Genomic DNA, 22,591 nt, shown 5'->3' on the forward strand with positions numbered 1-22,591 from the left:
AGAATCTTTTTGTACATGAAAAATATGCAAAAGCAAAATAATATGAATCCCGTTATTTCAGACATTAAACCTAAGAGATTAAAAATATGTAGAAATGTATTAGATTAGACCTTGTAAATTTTATAAAAGTAGGATTTTAACTATTCCATTCAATAATTGTTGCCTACATCAAAAGATAAACATTGGTAAAAACTAAGTGCATTTATAACAATACCCAACATTTCAAAATGCCTTCCTTCTCTCCAAGTCCCACCTGGTTGAGGTAATGATACTCCTCAGGCTGCTTAAGGTGGAATGCTGCCCTCTCCTCTTCACTTGCTCCTGCCAGTAAGTAATAGAACACATGGTAGTTCCTGTCATAAAAATGAATAAATAATAAAATTTGTCAGTAGAGAAAAACATATTTAGACATTAAATGATGTAAAAAGGATTTCTTTATTATTGAGAAGAGTTTAGTAGCAAAGAAATCACATGCTCTTTAAATAAAATTTACTGGTAAAACTATGGAACAGGGATTTTTTGTTGTTCATTTTCTGGCTTGCTTCATTTTTCTGATATTGGATTAAAATTCAACTATTTAGTAAAACAATTTGGAATTGTTTGAGAAAAGACACTTTTAAACTAACAACTCTACTGTGCATTCATGACAAAGGAAGAAACTTTGTAGTAACAAAAACACATGAAGTGATACAAAGTGAAGTAAAAATAACAAGGGGAATTAAATATACAGTGAATATAGTATATAAATAAAAACAAAACTAAAAGTCTGTCTAAAACTAATAATAGTGTTCAATCCCAATCTTAGAAAAAAAGCTCCTTTTCAGAAGAGAGATGGGAAGAATCAATGTAAAAATGAGGTGTATACAGAGACAAACGATAGCTAAGAATAATGATTTTGCTTAACTATCTTTCTGTGCTAGAGGAAATAAGTGGTAAGGAGAATGTGGAGATGTTAAAGAGACAGAACTAGTATGAAAATAAAAGATATCATTAAGGTTTTTTAAAAAGTATAATTTATAGAAGGACATGGACACAATGAGCAAACCTTGGGAGAAAATTAACAGCAACCAACTTCTCACAAAAAGAATATATATAGTCATGTAGGAAGAATGATGTATAGCAAAGAAAAAGTCCATGCAATGGTAACCAACAATGTGATGAAATCAAAATCTCCTAACCCATTTGATTCCCAAGAATGAACAAAGAAGAGTAGGGACAAGTTGTACACAAGAATATTTAAAAGTTCTTTTCTTCTAGAAATCTACCTTGGTATTCAGGCACCAAGGAAAACACAGACTCCTCTCAATTGAAGCATTAGTGACACAGGGGCAGAAATGGATAGTTGGAACCTCCACAGGAAGAACAAACTACAAGAACCAAATCAAAGACCCAATAAAAATACCAAAAATGTGTTTCTTAGTTCTGCTTATTTTTTCTATACTCTCTTGTACTTTATGAATTGCTCTACATTCTTCATTTTTGTCATTTCTTAATGACAATGAAATTACATTCTAATATTATGGTTTTTTTTATTGCTATACCTTAATTATGGTGTACACATATTTTTCCACTTTTTCTGTATCATTAAAAAAAAAAAATAGATAGGCTTCTTTTCCCACACAAAAAAGAATTTCAGAAGAAAATCCAGGGGAAAAAATATTGAATTCAAAGAGTCTAAATAGCTTTGTGATTTTCTTTCTTTTTTTAAATAAATATGAAGTTGCTTTTCCAAAATTTACTTATCTCATATGAAAGTTCTGTCAATAGTAGAATGTCATGCCTATTTTCTCCCCAGTTAAGTTAGCACTGAATTCATAATTTTTTAATTAAAAAAAATTGGAAGAATTATTGGATTGTAGAACTAAAGTTTGAAGGACATAATACTACTAATATAGCCTTTTCACTTTATAGATAAATAGGTTGAAGATGAAGAAGTTAAATTATCTGTTCACTGTACAGGTAACAATATATTACATTATTTTTTTCCCCATTTTATTCAGCTATGAATGGCTTATTACCCATTAATATTAAAACATATTAAATATGTTAAAGTTTGACAACTCTTAAAATACTTAATAAACTGTTATCCTGTAATTCCTCCTTGCAATTTTTGTCTCTTATTCACCAATATTGCTAATTCTGTGATATAGCCCTTGTTATCTATCTAATTGTTAATAGAATAGAGCTAGAGATTAGTTTGTGGTTTTTATTTTTATTTAATTAACTCAGCAAAATCATGTACATTGGGCCTCTCCAATTATTTAATTCATTCTTTATACTTCTGTTAAAATTGTTTTTATAATACTCTTGATGTCCCTCTTGTAAAATCTTGATATAGGTATTGCCCAAAGATTTCTTATCATTTTTATCATAATTATATTACTTTTCATATAAATTTATTCTGAAATTTTTTACTGATATACAGAACAACTTGTGTTTTTATTACTCTATTGCTACAACAGTTTTTTTGTTTTCTTCAGTTTAAAAAAGCACCCTTATAGCACTAGCAAACAAAAATGTTTTTTTTTCTTTCAGCTTATTCCTCTAATTTCTTCATTTTGCCAAGAGATAAAATAAACATTTCTAAAACAGTGTCAAAAAATGATGATGGCAAATGTACAATATTCATATTCTTAGGGGGAAAAGTCTATTACTCCTTAACTGTGAAGACCGCGTAATTTAAAATCAGCCGGAGTCAGGAATTCAGGTAAGGGGAAAATCGTCAGTCTTTATTCTCAGTGAAGAAAGATCGGAGGTGGAAGAGAATCGGCGATAGCCAGGTGTGCAGCTGAGTCAAGAAGCTAGCTAGACCAACAGCCACAAGACCAGCAGCTACAAGCATGGAACCCAGGCCAATCTCTCCCACCTTCTCTTCTTGTCTGTCTCCATCCACCAAAATCGTCATTTCCTATACAACACATCAGGACTTGCACAGAGAGTGGGCAGGGACCATTCTTTATCCAATCATGTATGTTAATAGAGTATATATAGTCCAATTACTATTTAGCCTCACATACTTGGGACCTCAGTGCATCAACTCAAACCTCAGCCCATTACACTTAACAAATTATGCTACTTCACAGTTTCAAAGGCTTCTGCAGTTTATCATCTTTTGGTTTCTATGAAGTTTATTACTGACATAATTACATTCATTGTCTTCTAATTCTGAATTACCTTTGCATTTCTGACCTAAATCCCATTTGCCCCAAATGAATAATATCCTTCACATATAATTGTCATTTATTTACTTTAACATATAATTATAATTTATTTACCAATATTTTAGTATTTTTGCATTATTTTTCATTAATGATATAAATTAACACACATGCACGCACACACATATGTATGTATATGGTTTTCTGATTTTTAAATATGTTACTCCAGGTATATATTAGGTGTTGGGGAGGGGGAGACATAAGCATATTTTTAATCCAGGTCTTCTGACTCTACTTACAGTATTCTCTGTATACTCTACCATGCTATTTCTATATCATTAATAAATGCAAAAATACTTAAATATTGGTAAATTTGTGTAATATACATATACATGATCTCTATCTCAAGCAAAGGATTTCTCTATTAAGAGATGGGTGATATTCTATACTGATAAAGGGACTTCCCATTTTGAGAAAAACCCATGAAAACAATATCACAATTTTTTTTTTAATATACCTTTATATTCATTAAGATCTGGTTTGTATTTTCTTTTGTCTGTTTTATTCCTGTTGTGTCCTTCAATCAGAATTATATGCTTCAGATAAAGAGTAATGGAAAACTCTTTTTATATTTGGAAGCAATTTATAATAGCATGAAGGCTGAATATGGCAAATTAACATGTGAATTCAAATGGTCCTGGTAACATTTTATCTGCAAATTCATTTTGGGAAATCTCCTTGCTACTTCAGCAACTGGCTATTTAATGTATATGTAAATAAATGTCTTTTTTTCAAAATTGTCACATATATTCCAAGTTTTATTGACTATATATCTAAGAGTATTTTGATTTCATCTACATTATTACCATATCCCTTTTAACAGATTTTTGTCAGTACTAAAGTATTAGGTCATATATTTCCTCTAAAAGCTGCCAAACATAAGAAATAAAAATAAGTTTAGGACAAACATCCTCAATGGGAAGTAATTTATCCTTTAAAAGATATCTTTTTCTCAGAAAACCACATTCCCACACTTCTGTGTTAATCTATCTAAATCTATCTTTCTGAGTGTTCCAAATCACTATTGATCAGAGAAATGCAAATTAAGACAACTCTGAGATACCACTATATACCTGTCAGATTGGCCAGAGTGACAGGGAAAGATAATGCAGAATGTTGGAGGGGATGTGGGAAAACGGGGACACTGGTACATTGTTGGTGGAACTGTGAATACATCCAGCAATTCTGGAGAACAATTTGGAACTATGCCCAAAAAGTTATCAAACTGTGCATACCCTTTGATCCAGCAGTGTCTCTACTGGGCCTATACCCCAAAGAGATACTAAAAAAGGGAAAGGGACCTGTATGTGCCAAAATGTTTGTGGCAGCCCTGTTTGTAGTGGCCAGAAGCTGGAAAATGAATGTATGCCCATCAATTGGAGAATGGTCGAGTAAATTGTGGTATATGAATGTTATGGAATATTATTGTTCTGTAAGAAATGACCAGCAGGACAAATACAGAGAGGATTGGCGAGACTTACATGAACTGATGCTGAGCGAAATGAGCAGAACCAGGAAATCATTATATACCTCAACAGCAATACTGTATGAGGATGTAATCTGATGGAAGTGGATTTCTTCAACAAAGACAAGATCTAACTTAGTTTCAATTGATCAAGGATGGACAGAAGCAGCTACACCCAAAGAAAGAACACTAGGAAATGAATGTAAATTGCTTGCATTTTTGTTCTTCTTCCAAGGTTATTTATACCTTCTAAATCCAATTCTCCCTGAGCAACAAGAAAACTGTTCGGTTCTGCACACATATATTGTATCCAAGATCTACTGTAATCTATTTAACATGTATAGGACTGCTTGCCATCTTTGGGGAGAGGGTGGAGGGAGGGAGGGGAAAAATGAGAACAGAAGTGAGTGCAAGGGATAATGTTGTAAAAAATTACCCTGGCATAGGTTCTGTCAATAAAAAGTTATTTAATTAAAGAAAAAAAAATAAAAATAAAAATAAAAAAATAAAAAAAATAAATCTATCTTTCTGCTTCCATCTGGGCTAGGCTATATCTAGCACTAGCCTGTACTTCCTGAGTCTCTGTATTGTTTCCCCCACTGGTCTATACATATTTCTGCTGTCTGTGGGTACAACAGTCCCACATCATTGAAAATCAGCATTCCATTTGAATCTGGGACAGGGTCATTAGCAGGTGATGTTATGGTTTAATATGAAAGAGCATATGCAACAAATGTGACACTTTATTATTGGTGGTGGTGGTGGTAGTAGTAGTAGTAGTAATATCTAAATAAGTATAAATGAAATCTAGAAAATTAAGAGTCTGACATATAGTTTGTGAACATATATAAAAATACATACACATACATATATATTTGTGTATATTTATATATGTGTGTGTGTGTGTAGATAGATAGATAGATAGATAGACAGACAGACATACAGAACTTACCGCTCATTGTGTTCTTGATAGACGAGTCTAGATTTCTCTAACAGATATTTTTCAACATAAGCTCTGCAAGGGAAAAAAATGGTGATAAAATTATTTATTAGAAAAGCATTTAAAGGGCAGCTAGTTGGTGTAGTGGATAAACCAGCAGTCCTGAAGTCAGGAGGACTTAAGTTCAAATCTGGCTTCAGACACTTAACACTTTCTGGCTGTGTGACCCTGGGGGGGAGGGAGGGAGAGAAAAACAGAGAGAGAGGGAGGAAGGGAGGGAGAGAGAGAGAGAGAAAGAGAGAAAGAGAGAAAGAGAGAAAGAGAGAAAGAGAGAAAGAGAGAAAGAAAGAAAGAAAGAAAGAAAGAAAGAAAGAAAGAAAGAAAGAAAGAAAGAAAGAAAAAAAGAAAGAAAGAAAGATATTTAACATAAGTTAGACAACTTGTTTAACAGAAAAACATAGGTATACAAAAGGATACATAGATATCTATGCAATTTTCATTAAGTATTATTAACATATTTTATCCTATCAGTTACTAAGTTCTGACTGCTTGAAGTTCAGAGGCTTCACATATTTTCAAAATCTTAAGCATAATCCAAAATGATAAGTTCTAACAGTATCTCATCAATAAAAACTAGTTCAATTGAAATATAAGTGACCTCTTTATAAGCATCCCTAATTTCCATATTTGGTAAATGTTCAATTCATTAGATAATATATCTAGTCTTTTTTCAATCAACCAACCAACAAATATTGATTAAGCAGCTATCCTAATTACTGAGGATTTAAGTACAAAGAATTCAACAATCCACACTTAAAAGCTTACATTCTAGAGGGAGACAACAGGTACACAAAATGTAGCATATACTAACTGAATAAAATACAAGGTACTCTAAAAGAAAGGGTGCTAGTATTTTAGAAGATCAAGAAAAATTTCATGCAGAAGATTGTACTTTAAGCTGTATGTTAAAGGAAGAAACCCATTCTGAGGGAGAAGATAAAATATGAGTGATGTGAGATGAGGAAGAGAGGAGAAAAGAGAATTCTGGATGAATGACTTCATTTTCTATCAGTGAAATAACAAAACACAATCCTCATTAGATATGAGGAAGGGAAAAGTGGCATGACAGGCCTGACAAGAAATAAGAATATTTGAAATAAACTTTTGCTGTGGAGAATAGGAAAGGGAATTCATAAAAAAGGAATCAAATAAATTATGCTACTGCAATGAAAGATCACTTGAAATAGATGACATATTAGTATTGTACTTAAAAAGCACAATTCCATGATTTCTTCCACCTCTGTTCCAAACCACATGAAAAGGAAAAGAAGTAAGTTAGTCAGAGTAATTCAGAATGGAGTTTGACAAGACAGGAATGGCAATGGAACAAGATTTGAAAAAAGGATATAGCACTAAATTGATTTTATAAGGGGAGGACCATTGTAGACAGTCCAAAGATAACAGAATGAAAATGACCAAAAGAGTGAATGGAGGACAAGTTGAGAATGATAAGCAATTAGGGGCTAATAAATCATGGAAAATGATAAAAATCAAATTAAAGAATAATGGAGTTATGAAAATGCATTGTGTGTTATGTTAAAATAAAGGATATGATCTTTTGTGTGATGGAGCTGGGGTGAATCTGGGGATCTAGAGAACAGACCATACATATTTAGTAGATTTGAGAACTTAGGAGCAATTGAGGGAACAATTTATATAAAACGAAGGTAGAAGTTGGGAACAAGATAAAGAATCTAAGTCAAATAATGAAATAAATGAGAATGGAAGAAATACCATAGTGAATCAACAGATGGTGTGATAAATTGTGTGATTAAAATTTAGACAGTGTGAATGTTAATGTCAAAGGGAAAATTTTTACTAAATGATAATAGAAGAAAACTTTGGAAATGGAACTAGTAAACAAGAACAAGTAATACTGAAATATCAGGGAACATATCAAAGATATGGAAGAAGTGACTGGAATATATCACATATCAAGGTAGACGATATTACTTTTTTTTTTTTTTTTTTAAGAAAAGCTGTTTCCTTAATGTCACTTTTTAATGCCACTGTCACTAGTTGGTGATAGATCTTCCCTTCCATAAAGATCTTCACTTAAAGGTAATAATAAGTAGAGTTAATCAAAACAAACAATATACACTGGCCATGTCTGAAAAAGTATATTTCATTCCACATCTATAATCCACATTTCTCTGCAGAAAGGCGAGAGGTGTGCTTTACTATTGGTCTGCTAAATCATGGCTGGTCACTATATCAATAACAGTATTTCAATTTTGCATGGTAGTTTATAGTCTTCTTGAGAGCAGATCTCGTGATTAATAAAATTGGCAAAATAAAATCAATTGGAGGAAAGTATTCTGAAGGATAATATTATTGGAGATGAAAAATTTCATAATGAAATGGCAGATTATCCCTTGAAAGAAGTGTTTTGTATCCTAGATTTAAATGGGCAGATGCTCTATAACAGAGAACAACCAGAGAAAATGCCTAGAAGTGAAAGACAGAATGTCTTGTTTCTGGAATAATGTGAAATAAAGACCATGTTGAAGAATATGTTGGCAAAGATTATGGTGGAAGAAGATTGGAAAGATTGGTAATGAAAGCTAGGTCATGAAGAATGTTGGATCAAATAGAGGAATTTATATTTGATCATGGAGGCAACAGAGAACCACCTGAGTTTGTGGAGTAAAGAGGTAATATGGTCAGATCCGAAGTTTAAGAAAATTAGTTTGGTTGCTGAATGAAGGATGGATTAAAGAGGGGAGAGACTTCAGACAGGCAGAACAATTAGCAGTTACTGTAATATTATAGTTGAGGTGAGGAGAGCCTGTACTAGAGTGATAGCAGTATCAAAGAGAGAAAATGGTGCAAAGGTAAAACTTCTGATCCTGGAGACAACAGGGAGCCACAGAAGTGGAATGATTAAGGAGAGGAACAAGAAAGACCAAGTCAGGAGAAACACTTGCCTTCAATGAGCAGCAAATGTACATACTGGCAATGAAAAAGGACAAGGAGTCAGTAGTATTTAAATGTAAATACACTAATTTATATTTTAATATATTTAACATCTACTGGTCATCCTGCCATCTAGGGGAGGGGGTGGGGGGGGTAAGAGGTAAAAAATTGGAACAAGAGGTTTGGCAATTGTTAATGCTGTAAAGTTACCCATGCATATATCCTGTAAATAAAAGGCTATTAAATAAAAAAAAATAAATAAAGTTTAAAAAGTGAAAAAAAAATAAAAATAAAAATAAATGTAAATACAATGAAGTGCCTATATTAAAAAGCAAGTGTAGATTTAATTTGTTACTTTTTGAAAAGAGAAGAATGTAACAATAAGAAGCAAATAATTTCTAAAACTTATAATACTGATGGAATGCTACTTACCCTCGAACAGTTCCTGTCTCCTGGTAATTTACTTGAATAAATTTGCCAAAGCGACTTGAGTTGTTATTATGTGCTGTCTTTGCATTTCCAAAAGCCTGTCAAAATAAAGGGGAATTCTTATGGTATACTTCAAGAGCTGTATCCTGAATGTACCTGAATAATTTATTTCTAGTCTATATAATTAAACAACCAGAAAAAGGTAGTCAGCATCAGTTTACATTCATATTTGTACTACCATAAAATTTTAGAAATAGTATCCTGGGAGGTGGGTAATATACATATTATTCTCAATATTCTTTCCACTACAACACTGCTTCAGGAGCATTAGATTCAGTATCAAAAGTACTGTTAAGTTTTGACTTCCCCAAGAGATTTCAGACAAATGAATCTTAACGTGCTAAAAATTAGAAGGGAAACAGTTAACTGGAGGAAACATCTTTGTAACAAGTTTCTCTGATAAAGGTCTTATTTCCAAGATATATAAGGAACTAAATTAAATTTCTAAACCTACGAGCTAATCTTCACTAGTCAAAGAATACAAAGACAGTTTTCAAAGGAATAAATCTAAATCATGAATAATTAGGGAAATGAAAATTAAAATAACAGGTTTATATTGAATCTTACCTGATTTAATATGCTAAAAATGACAAAAGGGGAAAATGACAAACGGTAGAGAGGTCGTGGAAGAACAGATAAACTAAGACACTGTGGTGGGTATTGCTATGAATTGGCCTAACTATTCTGGAGAACAGTTTGGGAATTTTGCTCAGAAAGTTACCAGACCATACATTCTCTATGACGCAGCTATACTCCAAAGAAATCAAACAGAAAAGGACTGATATACAGAAAATGAGAGTATATATTTTAATGAGGAGATAAAAGCTAGAAAATGAAAGTTTGGGGAATCCTTCTTTTAGGGAATGGCTAAACAGATTATTGTTACATGAAAGTAAGGATATCACCATACTACAAGAAATTATGAAATAAGACAATTTTGAGGAGATCTGAAAGACTTCTGTAAAATGATGCAAACTGAAGTCACTAAACATAGAACAATTTACATAATGATAACATTATAAAGAAAAACAACTCTGAAATAATTCAGAATGCTTATATATAAACACAATCATAAACCACAAGTCCTAAAAACTGAAGATGAAATACACAACTTATCTCCTGATAGAGATCATAAATATACAATTCAGAAAAAAGACATACATTTTCAAATATAACTAATGGAGGAGTGCTAACTAAGAATAATCTGATTTATATGGCACCTTTCTGTCTTTGAAATTGGGGGATAAGATGTGTGTGTGATTGTTCTTACCAATTACATTGTTGTAGTTATTGTATATAGTTTTCTTGGTTGTGTTTACTACAGTCTGCATCAATATATAGAGCTTTCCATGTTTGATCACACATGTCATTTCTTACAATACAGCAATATTCTATTATGTTCATATATCACAATTTATTTAGTCATTCCTCAATTGACAGGCACTTACTTTATTTCTAGTTTTTAGTTATCACGAAAAATGATGCTATAAATATTTTAAGGTATATAAGTATGAAGTCCTAATTGGTCTCTCATCCTCTAGTTTCTTCCGACTACAATCCATTCTTGCGTCAGCTGACAGTATTTTTAAAGCACAAATTTTAACACATTACTATCCCACTCAATAACATCTACTTGCTCCCTTTTACCACTAAAAGTAAAACAAACTCTTCTCTCTGGAATTTAAAGCCTTTTACAATCTTGCCCCACGCCTATATATCCAATTGTATCACACATTACTTCAGTCAATCAACTGGTCGTCTTATTGTTTTCTGAAAATAGGAATTATTGTTTTGCTTTTAATGTGCTCCTATTTACCTAAACTAGATGATAGTAGATATAACCAACAAATATTAGTTAGATTTTTGTTGCTGAATTGTAATCTACATGCCACCATGAAATTCTGTTATAGTTTATTTAAGCATGTATTAAATTTAAAAGTCCTAACAGGATTGCCCTGCTTGCCTCAAGCAACTTCTGTAAGCTCTCTTGTGGATTATTTTACATCTCCCCATTCTGAATAAATCAATCTATGAAAATAAAAAAATAAAATAAACAAGAATTTAATCTTGTAATGCCAAAGTTCACTTTTAATGGGGTGACCAGTTCCTCCATTTGTCCTATTTCGTAATTCTGCCTTAAGGTTATGACCATCCCCTTGTAATGGTTGAGATAAAGGTTTTATAGACATTCCTTAATGACATTAGAATATCAGTAACCTCCTCTCTCTATTAGGTTATTCCCACCTCCTAGAGGTCCCTCTATTATGTCATTGTTCTTGTTATTCCATAAAAGGCTTGCTGCTCCAATACTCGGGGCTAGACTCTTTGAGATCATAGTCTCGTCTAGCCCTGGGATCAACATGGATGCATTGGTCCCAGTATTTCTCTCCATTTAATAAATTATTGAATTGGTCTCTAATCTTTGTCTTGCTCAGTTTCTTTGGCATTATATTTGGAGGCCCCAGCGAGATAAATAGAAAATGATCAGGATTAGAAATGAGACTCTCGGGTCTCTGCCTTGGACGGGGTGGCTGCGAATCTGAATTCTTGGCCTGGAGAGGTCAGGCCCTCCTGGATTTTTTCCAGAGCCTCTGGGAAAGAGAGCAGTTTCCAGCCACAATAGCCTGATGACAACCCCATTTCAGCCATAGGAGAGTAAGTTTGTCTGGGTACCTTTTGGGGTACCATGTGGTTATGTCTTAAGACTTGTTTGGTTGGCTTGGTTTGGTTGATGAATAACCGGACTCACCGGATTGCACGGTTGTACGGTTGTCACTTTGGGGGTGCCCTTGGGGTACCGGTTGGTTTGGTTGATTAGTGAATAACCTGACGCAGTTGTCACTTGGGGTGCCCTTTTTGGGGGTTCCATTTGCTTGGTTAATGAGTGGCCTACTGGACACAGGGGTTGCTACTGGAGTGTGAAATATGGAATTTTGGACAAGGTAAAAGACTTTCTTTCCTTATCTTGTGGTGGCCACTGCAGTCGTTAAGACTGCAGTCGTTGGTGGGAGCTCTTGGAAGCTCTGGCACAATTCTTTAGGAATTACTGCAAAGGCTGCAAAGATCGGGAAAACTAAGTTTTTACTTGTCTGCAATCTAGACACTCCGCTGCCTCAAAACTCTTTTCCTGGAGCAGATGCTTTGCTTGAGGAAACTCTTTCTGTCCAACTCTTTTCCAGAGACAAAGGCTTGTCCTTTGCATTTCTAAAAGAGGTCCTCCCACTTCTTCCATCGAGTGGGAAGTATATACATTTGAAAATGGGACTCAGTTTCCCCATTTGGGTCATCCTGTGTTAGTTAGAGTAATGCCGGCCCCTCCCGCTTTTACATGCTCAGGGGGCTATCTACAAAGACTGGGGGTTTTAAAAACGCCATTTGGTTTGGCTTTAATGTTAGTGTCCTACTGAATATTGTGCAGTCTAAGTGTGATCAGCGTTCTGTATGTCTTGTATGTTATTGGACAGTCTAGTTGTGCTCTGTGTTCTGTGTGATTTTTGTGAAATTATTTGTAATTTGTTTGTCTGTTTTGGTAATTTAAGAGCTCTGTTAAATTTAAGAACAATGATCAAATTTGGGAATTGGTTATTTCAATACTGAACTCCAGCTGGTGAAAACATTTGATTAGGAATTTAAAGATGATTCTAAATTTGGGAAATGAATTGGTTATCCTTAAGTATAAGATCTTAAAGGAACAATAGCTTGTTAAAGAAGTTCTGTTAACTTGCCTGAAAGAGGTCATATGCCTCTAATTTTACCTAAAGTATGTAACAAGAACTTTTCTGAAAGCTTCATCCCTGGCCAAGCTGGGCTTAGGAGAAGTCCATTGGGAATAATGGCCACATGGGGCCAGAAGGAGAGAAAGAAACTATGTTGTTTTATTATTTGAAATGAGATAGAAATGGATTATATGCTTTAAATCCAGCTCTGCTGGACATGTAGGTTTTATGGGATTCCCCCACCTACCCACTGATTTCTGCTACTTTAAATGCTGGGTGGGGTAGGGATCTTTTGTAAAGATTTAACACCACCCCCCACCTCTCCTGCTGCTACTTCAGCTATAGGAGCCATTTAATTAGCCTGGAGTGAAATTTAGTTCAACTTCACTCCCCACCCTTCTAATCTGGTCATTGGTAATCATTATATCCTAAATACTTGAGCAAATAAGTATTTGGTCTGGTCATCTATTGGTTACTAGATATTGTGTCTGGATATTCAAGGTTTTTTTTTAAAGTTTTTAACTAATGAGAGGCCACATCTTGTAGCAGTCCTTGTGGACCGGTCTTTCTATCTCAAACTGTTCTAACTTTTCTTTGTTAGATTTGTTTTTATTTCTAGATCTGGTCAAATTGCAGATATATTGACTTGCTTCTGAGACCTAGATCAAACCTTTCTTTGTCAGCTCGCCACACTACAGACCCATCCCCTCACGGACTGAGCATCATCCCTGTTCAGCTTGAAGAAGCAAGTGACAGCCATCGCCCACTTTTTTTGATGTAATTTGGACTGATGGGGGGGAGTGGGAAAGTGGTCGACTTGTTAGAATTTTCACTGTATTACTGTGGTGTGTTTAAGACTTGGAATGAAAATTGTTAAACTTGTGTAACTATTGCTGTTATGTCTTAGGGACTTTTAGTCTGTTATGTATATGCATATGTGTATGATTTGTATGTGGGATGGTCATTTGATAATTCCTTTCCAAAAGAAAAAAAGGAAGGAGAAGAAATAGGAAATTGGGAAAATTGTTATCTTTAGTTCAGATTTAATTGGAAGTTGGGAAAACTGGTATCTTGCTAGTTCAGATTTAATTGGAAGTCCTTTACTCCTTGCTTAAATTTACTAGACTAGGATTTGCTGGTTGTACTTTAACTTGGAAATCCCTTATTCTGTTGGAATTGCCCTGGCAGACTCAGTTTTGGGGATTATTTTTTAGAAACAACCAGAAATTGGATACCTATCTTGGAACTGGCAGTCTCTCTGAGCTGTTTCTCCCACTCCTGTTATCCCAGATCCTTAATTAGTAGTTCAGGGTACTTAAAAGGACCTTGTTGATATCGAGGCCTCTAAAAGTTTGGGGTTTGCCTGCCTTGGTCTAACTGTGCATAATCTACATTCTAGTAGCAGCCTTGTTTGTTCCTCTGGGCGGGACAGGTGGGGCTACTCCAAGCCTCACCCTTCTCTCCTGGAGCCGACTGCCCCTCTGAATGGGCAACACAACTGCCTTGAGCCTGCTGCTCTCCATAAGCAGAGGCCGAGTCATGCACAAATGACCACAGCTGTCCATATGCTCCCCAACTGCAGAGGATCTGACAATTGATTGTCAGAAATAATTGAAATAAGGAACTTTGTGTATTACTGATTAATTCTGGGGTTATCAGGGAGAGACTTGTCCTTGCATTGGTCTAGCTTTATTTTGATTTTTATTTACTTCACATAGGGTTGTTCAAATTATAGTGCAAAGGCCTTCTAGAGGAAGGTAATTCAAAGATTTCAATAGTTCCAAGAGAAAAAGGAGGGAATGTAATGCCAAAGTTCACTTTTAATGAGGTGACCAGTTCCTCCATTTGTCCTATTTCGTAATTCTGCCTTAAGGTTATGACCATCCCCTTGTAATGGTTGAGATAAAGGTTTTATAGACATTCCTTAATGACATTAGAATATCAGTAGCCTCCTCTCTCTATTAGGTTATCCCCACCTAGGTCCCTCTATTATGTCATTGTTCTTGTTATTCCATAAAAGGCTTGCTGCCCCAATACTCGGGGCTAGACTCTTTGAGATCATAGTCTCATCTAGCCCCGGGATCAACATGGATGCCTTAGTCCCAGTATTTCTCTTCATTTAATAAATTATTGAATTGGTCTCTAATCTCTGTCTTCAGTTTCTTTGGCATTACAATCTCTCTGTTCAATCAAGAATCATTTATTAAATACCTCCTATGGACTAGTCACTATGCTGAGGACTGGTGATAAAAAGACAAAAATGAAACTCTTTCTCCAACTAAATTTCATTCCATCAGAAGAGATAATGTGTATATATTTAAATATGTACAAAATAAAAGGATATTTGGAAGGAGACATTAGCAACTGAGGGGGAATTGGGAAACTTCTAGTGAAGTAGATGGCATTCAAACAGAACTTTAATGGAAATTCAGTATTATTAGAAGCAACAGACAAAATGAAATGTGCATTTTAGGTAATGGGAACAAGACATATGCATAGAGAAATGAAGCTGGCATGTTATGTGTTAGAAGTGACAGTTTGGCTAGAGAGAAAACATGGAGAGGAGTCACATAATAAACTTGGAAAAGGATTGTGGAAGGCCTTAAACTACCAAAGGGAAAGGGGGGAAAAAGGGAAAGGGGAAAAGAAAGGGAAAAGAAAAGGGCAAGGGAAAGAGAAAGGAAAAAAGGAAAGGAAAGGATAGGAGCAGGAACAAGAGTAGGAGCAGGGATAGGTGCAGGGGCAAGGGCAGGGGAAGGGGAATAGGCAGAAGAAAGGGAAGGAGAAGAGACAAGGAAAGAGGAAGGGCAGGAGAAGGGGCAGGGGCAAGGAAGAGGAAGGGAAAGGGGAAGGAGAAGGGAAAGGAAAGGGAAAGGAAAGGGGAAGGGGAAGAAGCAGGAGAAGAGGGAGGGGAAGGGGAAGAAAAAGAAAAGTCTATTTGTTCTTCCAGGTAATAGGGGAATCACTAGAGTCTGTTGAGAAGCCCAGTGATAGTCAAACCTGTGCTGTAGGAATATCAAGCTGACAAATTTGTGAGGGGAGAATTAGAGAGGGAAGAGACTTGAGGTAGAGAAATTTATTAGGAAACTATTTTGGAAATCAGGGTGAAAGGTGATGAAGGCATGTTATTTAAACAAATGCAATATAAAACCATGAAGAATAAGTAAGAAATGAAGGGAAAGATTTACTCCTAACAAATATAGACAGGGGAGCAAAGATTTTGAGGCTGTTCTGCTGGTAGGCAGATGACAAGGAATCATCAAAATCTGAAAAGACTGAATAAATCAGACATGACATCTTTATATTGCTTTGAATTCAGAAAACAGAATTAAATATTTTAAAATGAAAACTGGATTTTTTTAAAGTCACAATGCATTATAATGTGATCCCCAACAGTCTTGACTCTAAAGTGTCTTAAACATGCAAAAAAGGACAATGTAAATGTTATGCTGCTATGAATACAAGCACATTTAAATTATTTGAAGCACTCCACTTCACTGAAGAATGAAGTGCAAAATTTGAAAACATTAATGCTGTTAAAAACTCCCCATATATTCTTCTTGACTGACTTGAAATATTTTAAGTGAAATTCCTGAGCAACATTCCAACCTTTGGCATTAGGTAATGAGCAATAAAGAGAAGTTAAACATTGTTCTTGGGGTTGAATTCTCTCAAAGTGTGGGAGAAAAATTCCATCTGCAATTGACTAATGGTAATTCAATATCACAAAATATTACTTCTGTTGTAAAGGAAAAACCCCAAAGGAAACAGTGTCAATCTTTAAATATATTGTTAAAAGAATGGCTTTAATAAGAAATATTCTAATATGTTTGAGATTGAAACTGGTGTCAAAAAAAAAAAAAGAAGAAGAAACCCCACAAATCTTTGTCTACCTTGAAATAAGTTTTAGTTAATAAACATATCTATTTTTAAAAATTCAAATCATTAGTCATACACAAAAAGTGCAGAGAGCTGAACATTATTTATAAATACATCCAAATTATTACTTGAAAGACTGTCCTAGAATCTACTTTTAAACACTTCAAAATAAAACTCTTTCAGATCATTAAAGAATGATTTTTTACAAGTCAATTCTAATTCTTGTCCATAAAGGATATGTATGTATGAGTGTGTGTGTGCGTGTGCACATGTGTGTATGTGTGTGTGTATCTCAAACAATTCCTAGATGACAGCATCATATTTATGGTTCTTCACTAATTTAATTGAAAATTAAGTGTGTATTTTTATTTTTGTAATGTATTATCCAAATCACCTGGAAACACAAAAGGGGAAAGGAAAGGGGTCTAGGAGTACCGGATCTGCAACTATACTAGGATGGCATAGATCAGAGCTTTTTAAAATTCTTCCATTCCCCATCCCTTTTTGCCTGAGAAATACTTATGTGACCCCAGGTATATAAAATAAGTATATAAATCAAATACTGATAATAAGCAATCATTTTTCAACTTCCATGTTCACTTATGAGACCCTATAGGTCACAAACACTTTTAAGAAGGTGGGATTTCACACTCAAGTGGAATACCAAACACTGTAATATATCCAAGTACAGTTGTCTAGACTTTAATTGGAGACCCCCAAAGAGGAGAATCTTAACATCTCCCAAGGTAGACGAATATTTCCTAATATCAAGTCTAAATTTAACCTCTTTCTAACTTCCTCCACCTCCCTTGGTTTTCTATCTTCTAGAACAAAAGAGAACAAACTGAATCCTTCTATGACAACTTTTCATACTTTGAATTCAGTCATCAAGATCAACTACCCCCTAAATTTTCTCTTTTCCAGAGTAAACATCCCCACTTCCTTTAATCTTCCTTAGTTCCTTCAATCTGTCCTCAAATGAGACAGGCTCAAGGTTTATCACCCCTTAACTCTGGGTCACACCTTAGGCTCAAAATCCTTCTTAAACTGTGAATAAATTTGAATAAACATTCAAAGGTGTACACAAATATCCATTAGTATTTCAGAAGCAAAAAAGGACAGAATTCCAAAATATCAAAATATCACATATTCACAAAAAGATCAAAATGAACATAAGGAAATATGAAAATTATGTTAATTGATAAAAAAAAAGATCTGCAGAATTAAAAATTTTTCTATACACTGGATTACATATAACAAGAAAATTCAAAAATAATAAAACTTGAGTATAAGAAGAACACAGATCAAACAAATTCCTTGTTTGTTGCTCAGGAATTCATTATTTCTAATTTTTTAAATACTAAATATTTTATGGAAAAATTTATGTTTTTCTGTTTACAAAAATAAAGTTATAGCAACATTTTCAATGAATATCTTTGTTTTTAATATGTAGTTCCAAATGTTCAGAGGTTCTCCCTCCCTTCAACCTCCTGTAACAATTATGACTTCCTCACCTATTTCTTTCAGATCTCATTTTAAAGAATATTTTCCCTCTAAAAAAGGTCTTTTTTCTTTTTTAAAACTTAGAAAGTATAAAGATGCTCCTACAGTCTTTGATCTCTTCCCAAAGGGAAACCAACCTGTACACATACATCTTACTTGGCAATGATAGTGAAATACAAACAGAAAGCCCCTTCTATACAGCACTGTACTTTCTCCATTTCCTCTATTCTCTGTTCTCATGTTACTATTGTTAGTTCATGTGGTTAAACTGGTGTAGCTTATTTATAGCAGACTTCTTGGAGGGGTGCTAGTGGTGTAGTTTTCTAACCTTTTATTTTCATAATACTAGCAAGGATTTGATCCATAATTAGCAGATTGCTTTCAAAAAGAAGCTACTCTCAGAGGCCCCGATTGCTTTCAAAAAGAAGCTACTCTCAGAGGCCCCCAAGAGAAACCTAAGTAGAAATCCAAAATTAAGTCATATATGTCAGAATAGGAATTCCTTTTCTACATGGATTGCACTAGATGCTCACTGAAGTCCCTTCTTACACAAGTAAAGTGCTTTGCAAACCTTAAAGCACTACACTATATAGCCAAGAGGCTCAGGTAGATAAAGCACAGAATCTGAAGTCTAGAAGACTTATGTCCCAAACAGCTGAAGCCACTTATTGGATGTCATCACTTAACCTCTGTTTGCCTAAATTTCCTCATCAGTAACTTCTTATGAGGACCAAATAAAATAAAATAAAGCATTTTGCAAATCTTAAAGGGCTATAGAAAGACTACCTATTATTATAATTCCAAATCTAAAATTCTGTGATTGGTCATTTCTTCCATTCATTTCTTTCCTTCCCAGATACCCAGACTTCAGATAGGAACTCTCCCTCAGCAGCTTCATCACTATTTTCAGTTCCTCATTAATAATCAGAATAGGATGCACAAATATTCTTCATCAGTTTTCTAGCTTTTTGTGATATAAAATTATCACTGAGGCAGGTCAAGAATAACAGCTGTTCTGTTTTTTAGTCAAGAGAAAACTTCACAGTCATGACAGGGTAATTTGAATTCCTCATCACTACTATATCATGCCTTTTTGCAGTTTTGTGAAATACAGCCATGATCCATTTTCGCATTAGGTTTAAGTGAACTGTAGTATACTATCAATATAATAAAGTCTGCTTTTTTATTAGTCCTCCATTTCTAATATTTTCTAATCTATTTCTTCATGAGTATATAGGGAGTTCTGATATACCAGGCTACTATATTCCTTTCATGCAATATATATATGTATATTTAAACTAGTAATTGTGCTTAGTGCCAGGTAGACATAGACAAAAGTCAAATTGCTCCTACTCTCAAGGGACTTACATTTAGAAGGAAATATAAGTTGTATTTGTCCATCTCTTGTCATATTCCAAACACTGAGTCAAATCCTACTGATATTCTATGATACCTACATAAGGATAAGTTTACCCCCTTGCAACTCAAGATGATTTTACAGCTCATTTTGCCACTTCTCCAGAGTTTATTATTTTGATAAGATGGTTCAATGGGCCAACCACAAGACAAATTTAACAGGAATAAGTAAGCAATTTTATATTTTGGGTATAAAATTAGTTAAGTAGAAAGCAAGAAGACAGCTTGTCGGCATTTCATGTTTATTTTTAAAGATTATGAAGTTTAATAACAATTCATGTGACAGAAGTGGTTTAAAAAAAAAAAAGCATTGAAGTAGGGGCTCATAACCTTTTTGTATCACACAGCTCCTTGGCAGACTAGTGTAACCTTTTGAAACCTGGAGTAACACTTTTAAATGCATAAAATCATATACATAAGATTACAAAGGAAATCAATTATGCTGAAATTATCAAAATGCAATTAAAAAACAAGTTCATGAGTCCCAACTCAAAAGCTTCTGCACTAAGGGAACATTATATTGCATTAAAAAAATAAATTATTCAGATTCAAAAATATTCTCAAGTTTCTAAAACTTCAAGCAAAAAACTGAATTTTGTTCTGGGAATCACAAATAGTGACATAGCTATAGAAAGGGAATCAAGACAAGGAAAAGACTGTAAGCTCTGTTAAATAAAGAATGATTGAAGAATGCAAGAAGGTATAGGTTCAAAAAAACTGGGCAAGTAGAGGAGAGAGAACATAACCCACAGCTAACCATAATCATCTTGAAGTATTTTAAAGGTTTCACTGTATTTTATTTATATCTACAGAGAATAGGAATGAAACCAATTTGTAGAAGACGTAAACAGGCAGGACAGATGAACAATAGACAAAAATAATGTCCCAAAAATTATAATCCAAAATGCGACTTCATAAATCAATGAGCTCTCTATCACTGGAAATCTTCCAGAAGACTTAACTGTAAATGTAATTCTAGCTGAAGGTTTTCAACAAATTTCTTCTTAGTCAAACTGACAATTATTTCCTATTAACATAAAAATCTGCCAACAAATGAAAAACAAATGTAGATAAACTAAACTGTATACATGGGATAAAATAATTTTAACTACACAAATGTGAAAAGATAATTTAACAAAACTAATGCATTAAACACAAAAAAGCATTATACTTCTATCGCTTTACCTTGTTCAATTATTACCAGTTTAATATATTTTTTATGAGAAACATTCTATCAAAACAACAATTTTCAACCCATAACATCACTTTGTTAGTAATTATATTCACATGCAAAAAAAGTTTAGGGGTTTATTTTTTTTCTGTTGGATTTTTTTTTTTTTAGTACTTTCAGCATGACTAAATATTAACAATGTTCTCACTCAAATAATACTCCAAAGTTTCTTGCCTTAGTTACTCCAGAATACCTTCTTTGCCAAGTTCGCAAAATGACCCCACCAAACAGTATTACACATAAAAAAAAAAAAAAAAAAGACCTCGATTAAATCACAAACTTCAAACAATATGAACACATACTCAAAAGTTAAAAAAGCAACTTATTAACAGGATATGTTTGAGATTAGATAGTGGTGTCCAAAATAAACACACCAAGTATGCTAGACCTAGTTTTTAACTTATTTATTTGCTTTAATGGGACTGCAATCTCATTAAAGAGATATTCATTCCAAAAGTGCAAATGAACCAGCCATATCTTTTTCTCATCCAGTTTAGATCTTGTCAACTGTCTTTTATAATGTTCTTGGTGGTTTTCCTGGAGGTCTTGGGACAAGCCTTTTCATTTCAGAGTAATCACCACAAGAATAGCCAGGTGTAACATCCAAAAGTCTTTATTGTCTCCTCCTAGTGCTCCGGTAACTTTCTCATGGCCTTCAGACAGACTTGGTTTCAGTGGAGAAAATGCAGGAAGATAGGCCACCATGGTGGTGTGAGATGAAGCGAGTCTGAGTGCAAGGGTTTGTGCTTCAGCCGCCAGCCATCACAAAGGTGGACGATTGAAAGAATCTGTCTCTGCCTCCCTTGGTTGAGTTTTTCTCACCTTATATGCTCTACACTGAGTATAAACCAATCATTATATCACTAGGAAACCATTATTTGTTGTAAGATTAAATCAATCATGGTGAACTTAGAGAACTATTAAGCATCATGCTAAACTAGATATCCATTGTCTCATCAATTCCACTGAATTAACATCTTGTAAGAATCCTTGTTTCAGAGTTCTGGCCCATAACAGTCTTTCAATAAATTTTATTTTCCAACTCAAGATAACTTAAAAGGAATAAAGCAAATGTTTCTCTTACTTGGATGAAAGGGAAAGGCAGGCAGTATGTGGGCAAGCCAGTGAGAACCTCTTATTCACACCACAAATCAGGTACAACTTAAAAGAGCAGGCCAACCCAGTATGCTGGGCAATCAACCATAGAGACCCTAATCCAGAAATCCAGAGATCAGATGTCACCCTGCAGGACAAGAAACTTGGGAAAGTGTCCCTGTATCCTCGGATCAGAGCTCAATTTTAAAAGTCACAAAATAGGCTGGATAATGAGAAATGAATGACTGAATGAATACAGGAAATGCACAAAAAAAGGACCCTGGTCACAGAAAGCTACTATTACAACAAGGAAGAACAAAACAAACTCAGAATAGGACAAGAACATCAAAATGCCTATTACACGTGATGCCTCAAAGAAGAATATGAACTGGTCTCAAGTTCAAGAAGTCCTAGTGGAAAAGTTCAAAAAGCATTTTAAAAATCAAGTAAAAGAGGTAGAAGAAAAAATGGAAAATGAAATAAGAGTTAGGAAACAAAATCATGGGAAAAAAAGTCAACAGTTTGTCAAAGGAAGCACAAAAACTGATTAAAGAAAACAATTCCCTAAAAAAATAGATTTGGTCAAATAGAAAAGAAGGCACAAAAACAAATGAGACTCTATAATATATCAAGAATCAGTCAAAATCAAAAGAATGAAAAAAT

General features: G+C 34.2%; 1 protein-coding gene across 12 annotated transcripts in view; it reads right to left on the reverse strand.

The window, feature by feature from the left end:
• Window positions 1-22,591, reverse strand: part of MYO9A (myosin IXA) — a 301,754-nt gene that overhangs the window by 194,604 nt on the left and 84,559 nt on the right. For all 12 annotated transcript variants that reach the window (XM_031956316.1, XM_031956313.1, XM_031956318.1 and 9 more), the window contains exons 3-5: window positions 9,032-9,126; window positions 5,636-5,698; window positions 254-353 (exon numbers count right to left, since the gene is read on the reverse strand). In XM_031956316.1, the coding sequence (XP_031812176.1) occupies window positions 254-353; window positions 5,636-5,698; window positions 9,032-9,126 (258 nt within the window). The remainder of the gene's footprint in view (window positions 1-253; window positions 354-5,635; window positions 5,699-9,031; window positions 9,127-22,591) is intronic.

This window comes from Sarcophilus harrisii, chromosome 2, assembly GCF_902635505.1.
Source record: "Sarcophilus harrisii chromosome 2, mSarHar1.11, whole genome shotgun sequence".
Taxonomy (NCBI): domain Eukaryota; kingdom Metazoa; phylum Chordata; class Mammalia; order Dasyuromorphia; family Dasyuridae; genus Sarcophilus; species Sarcophilus harrisii.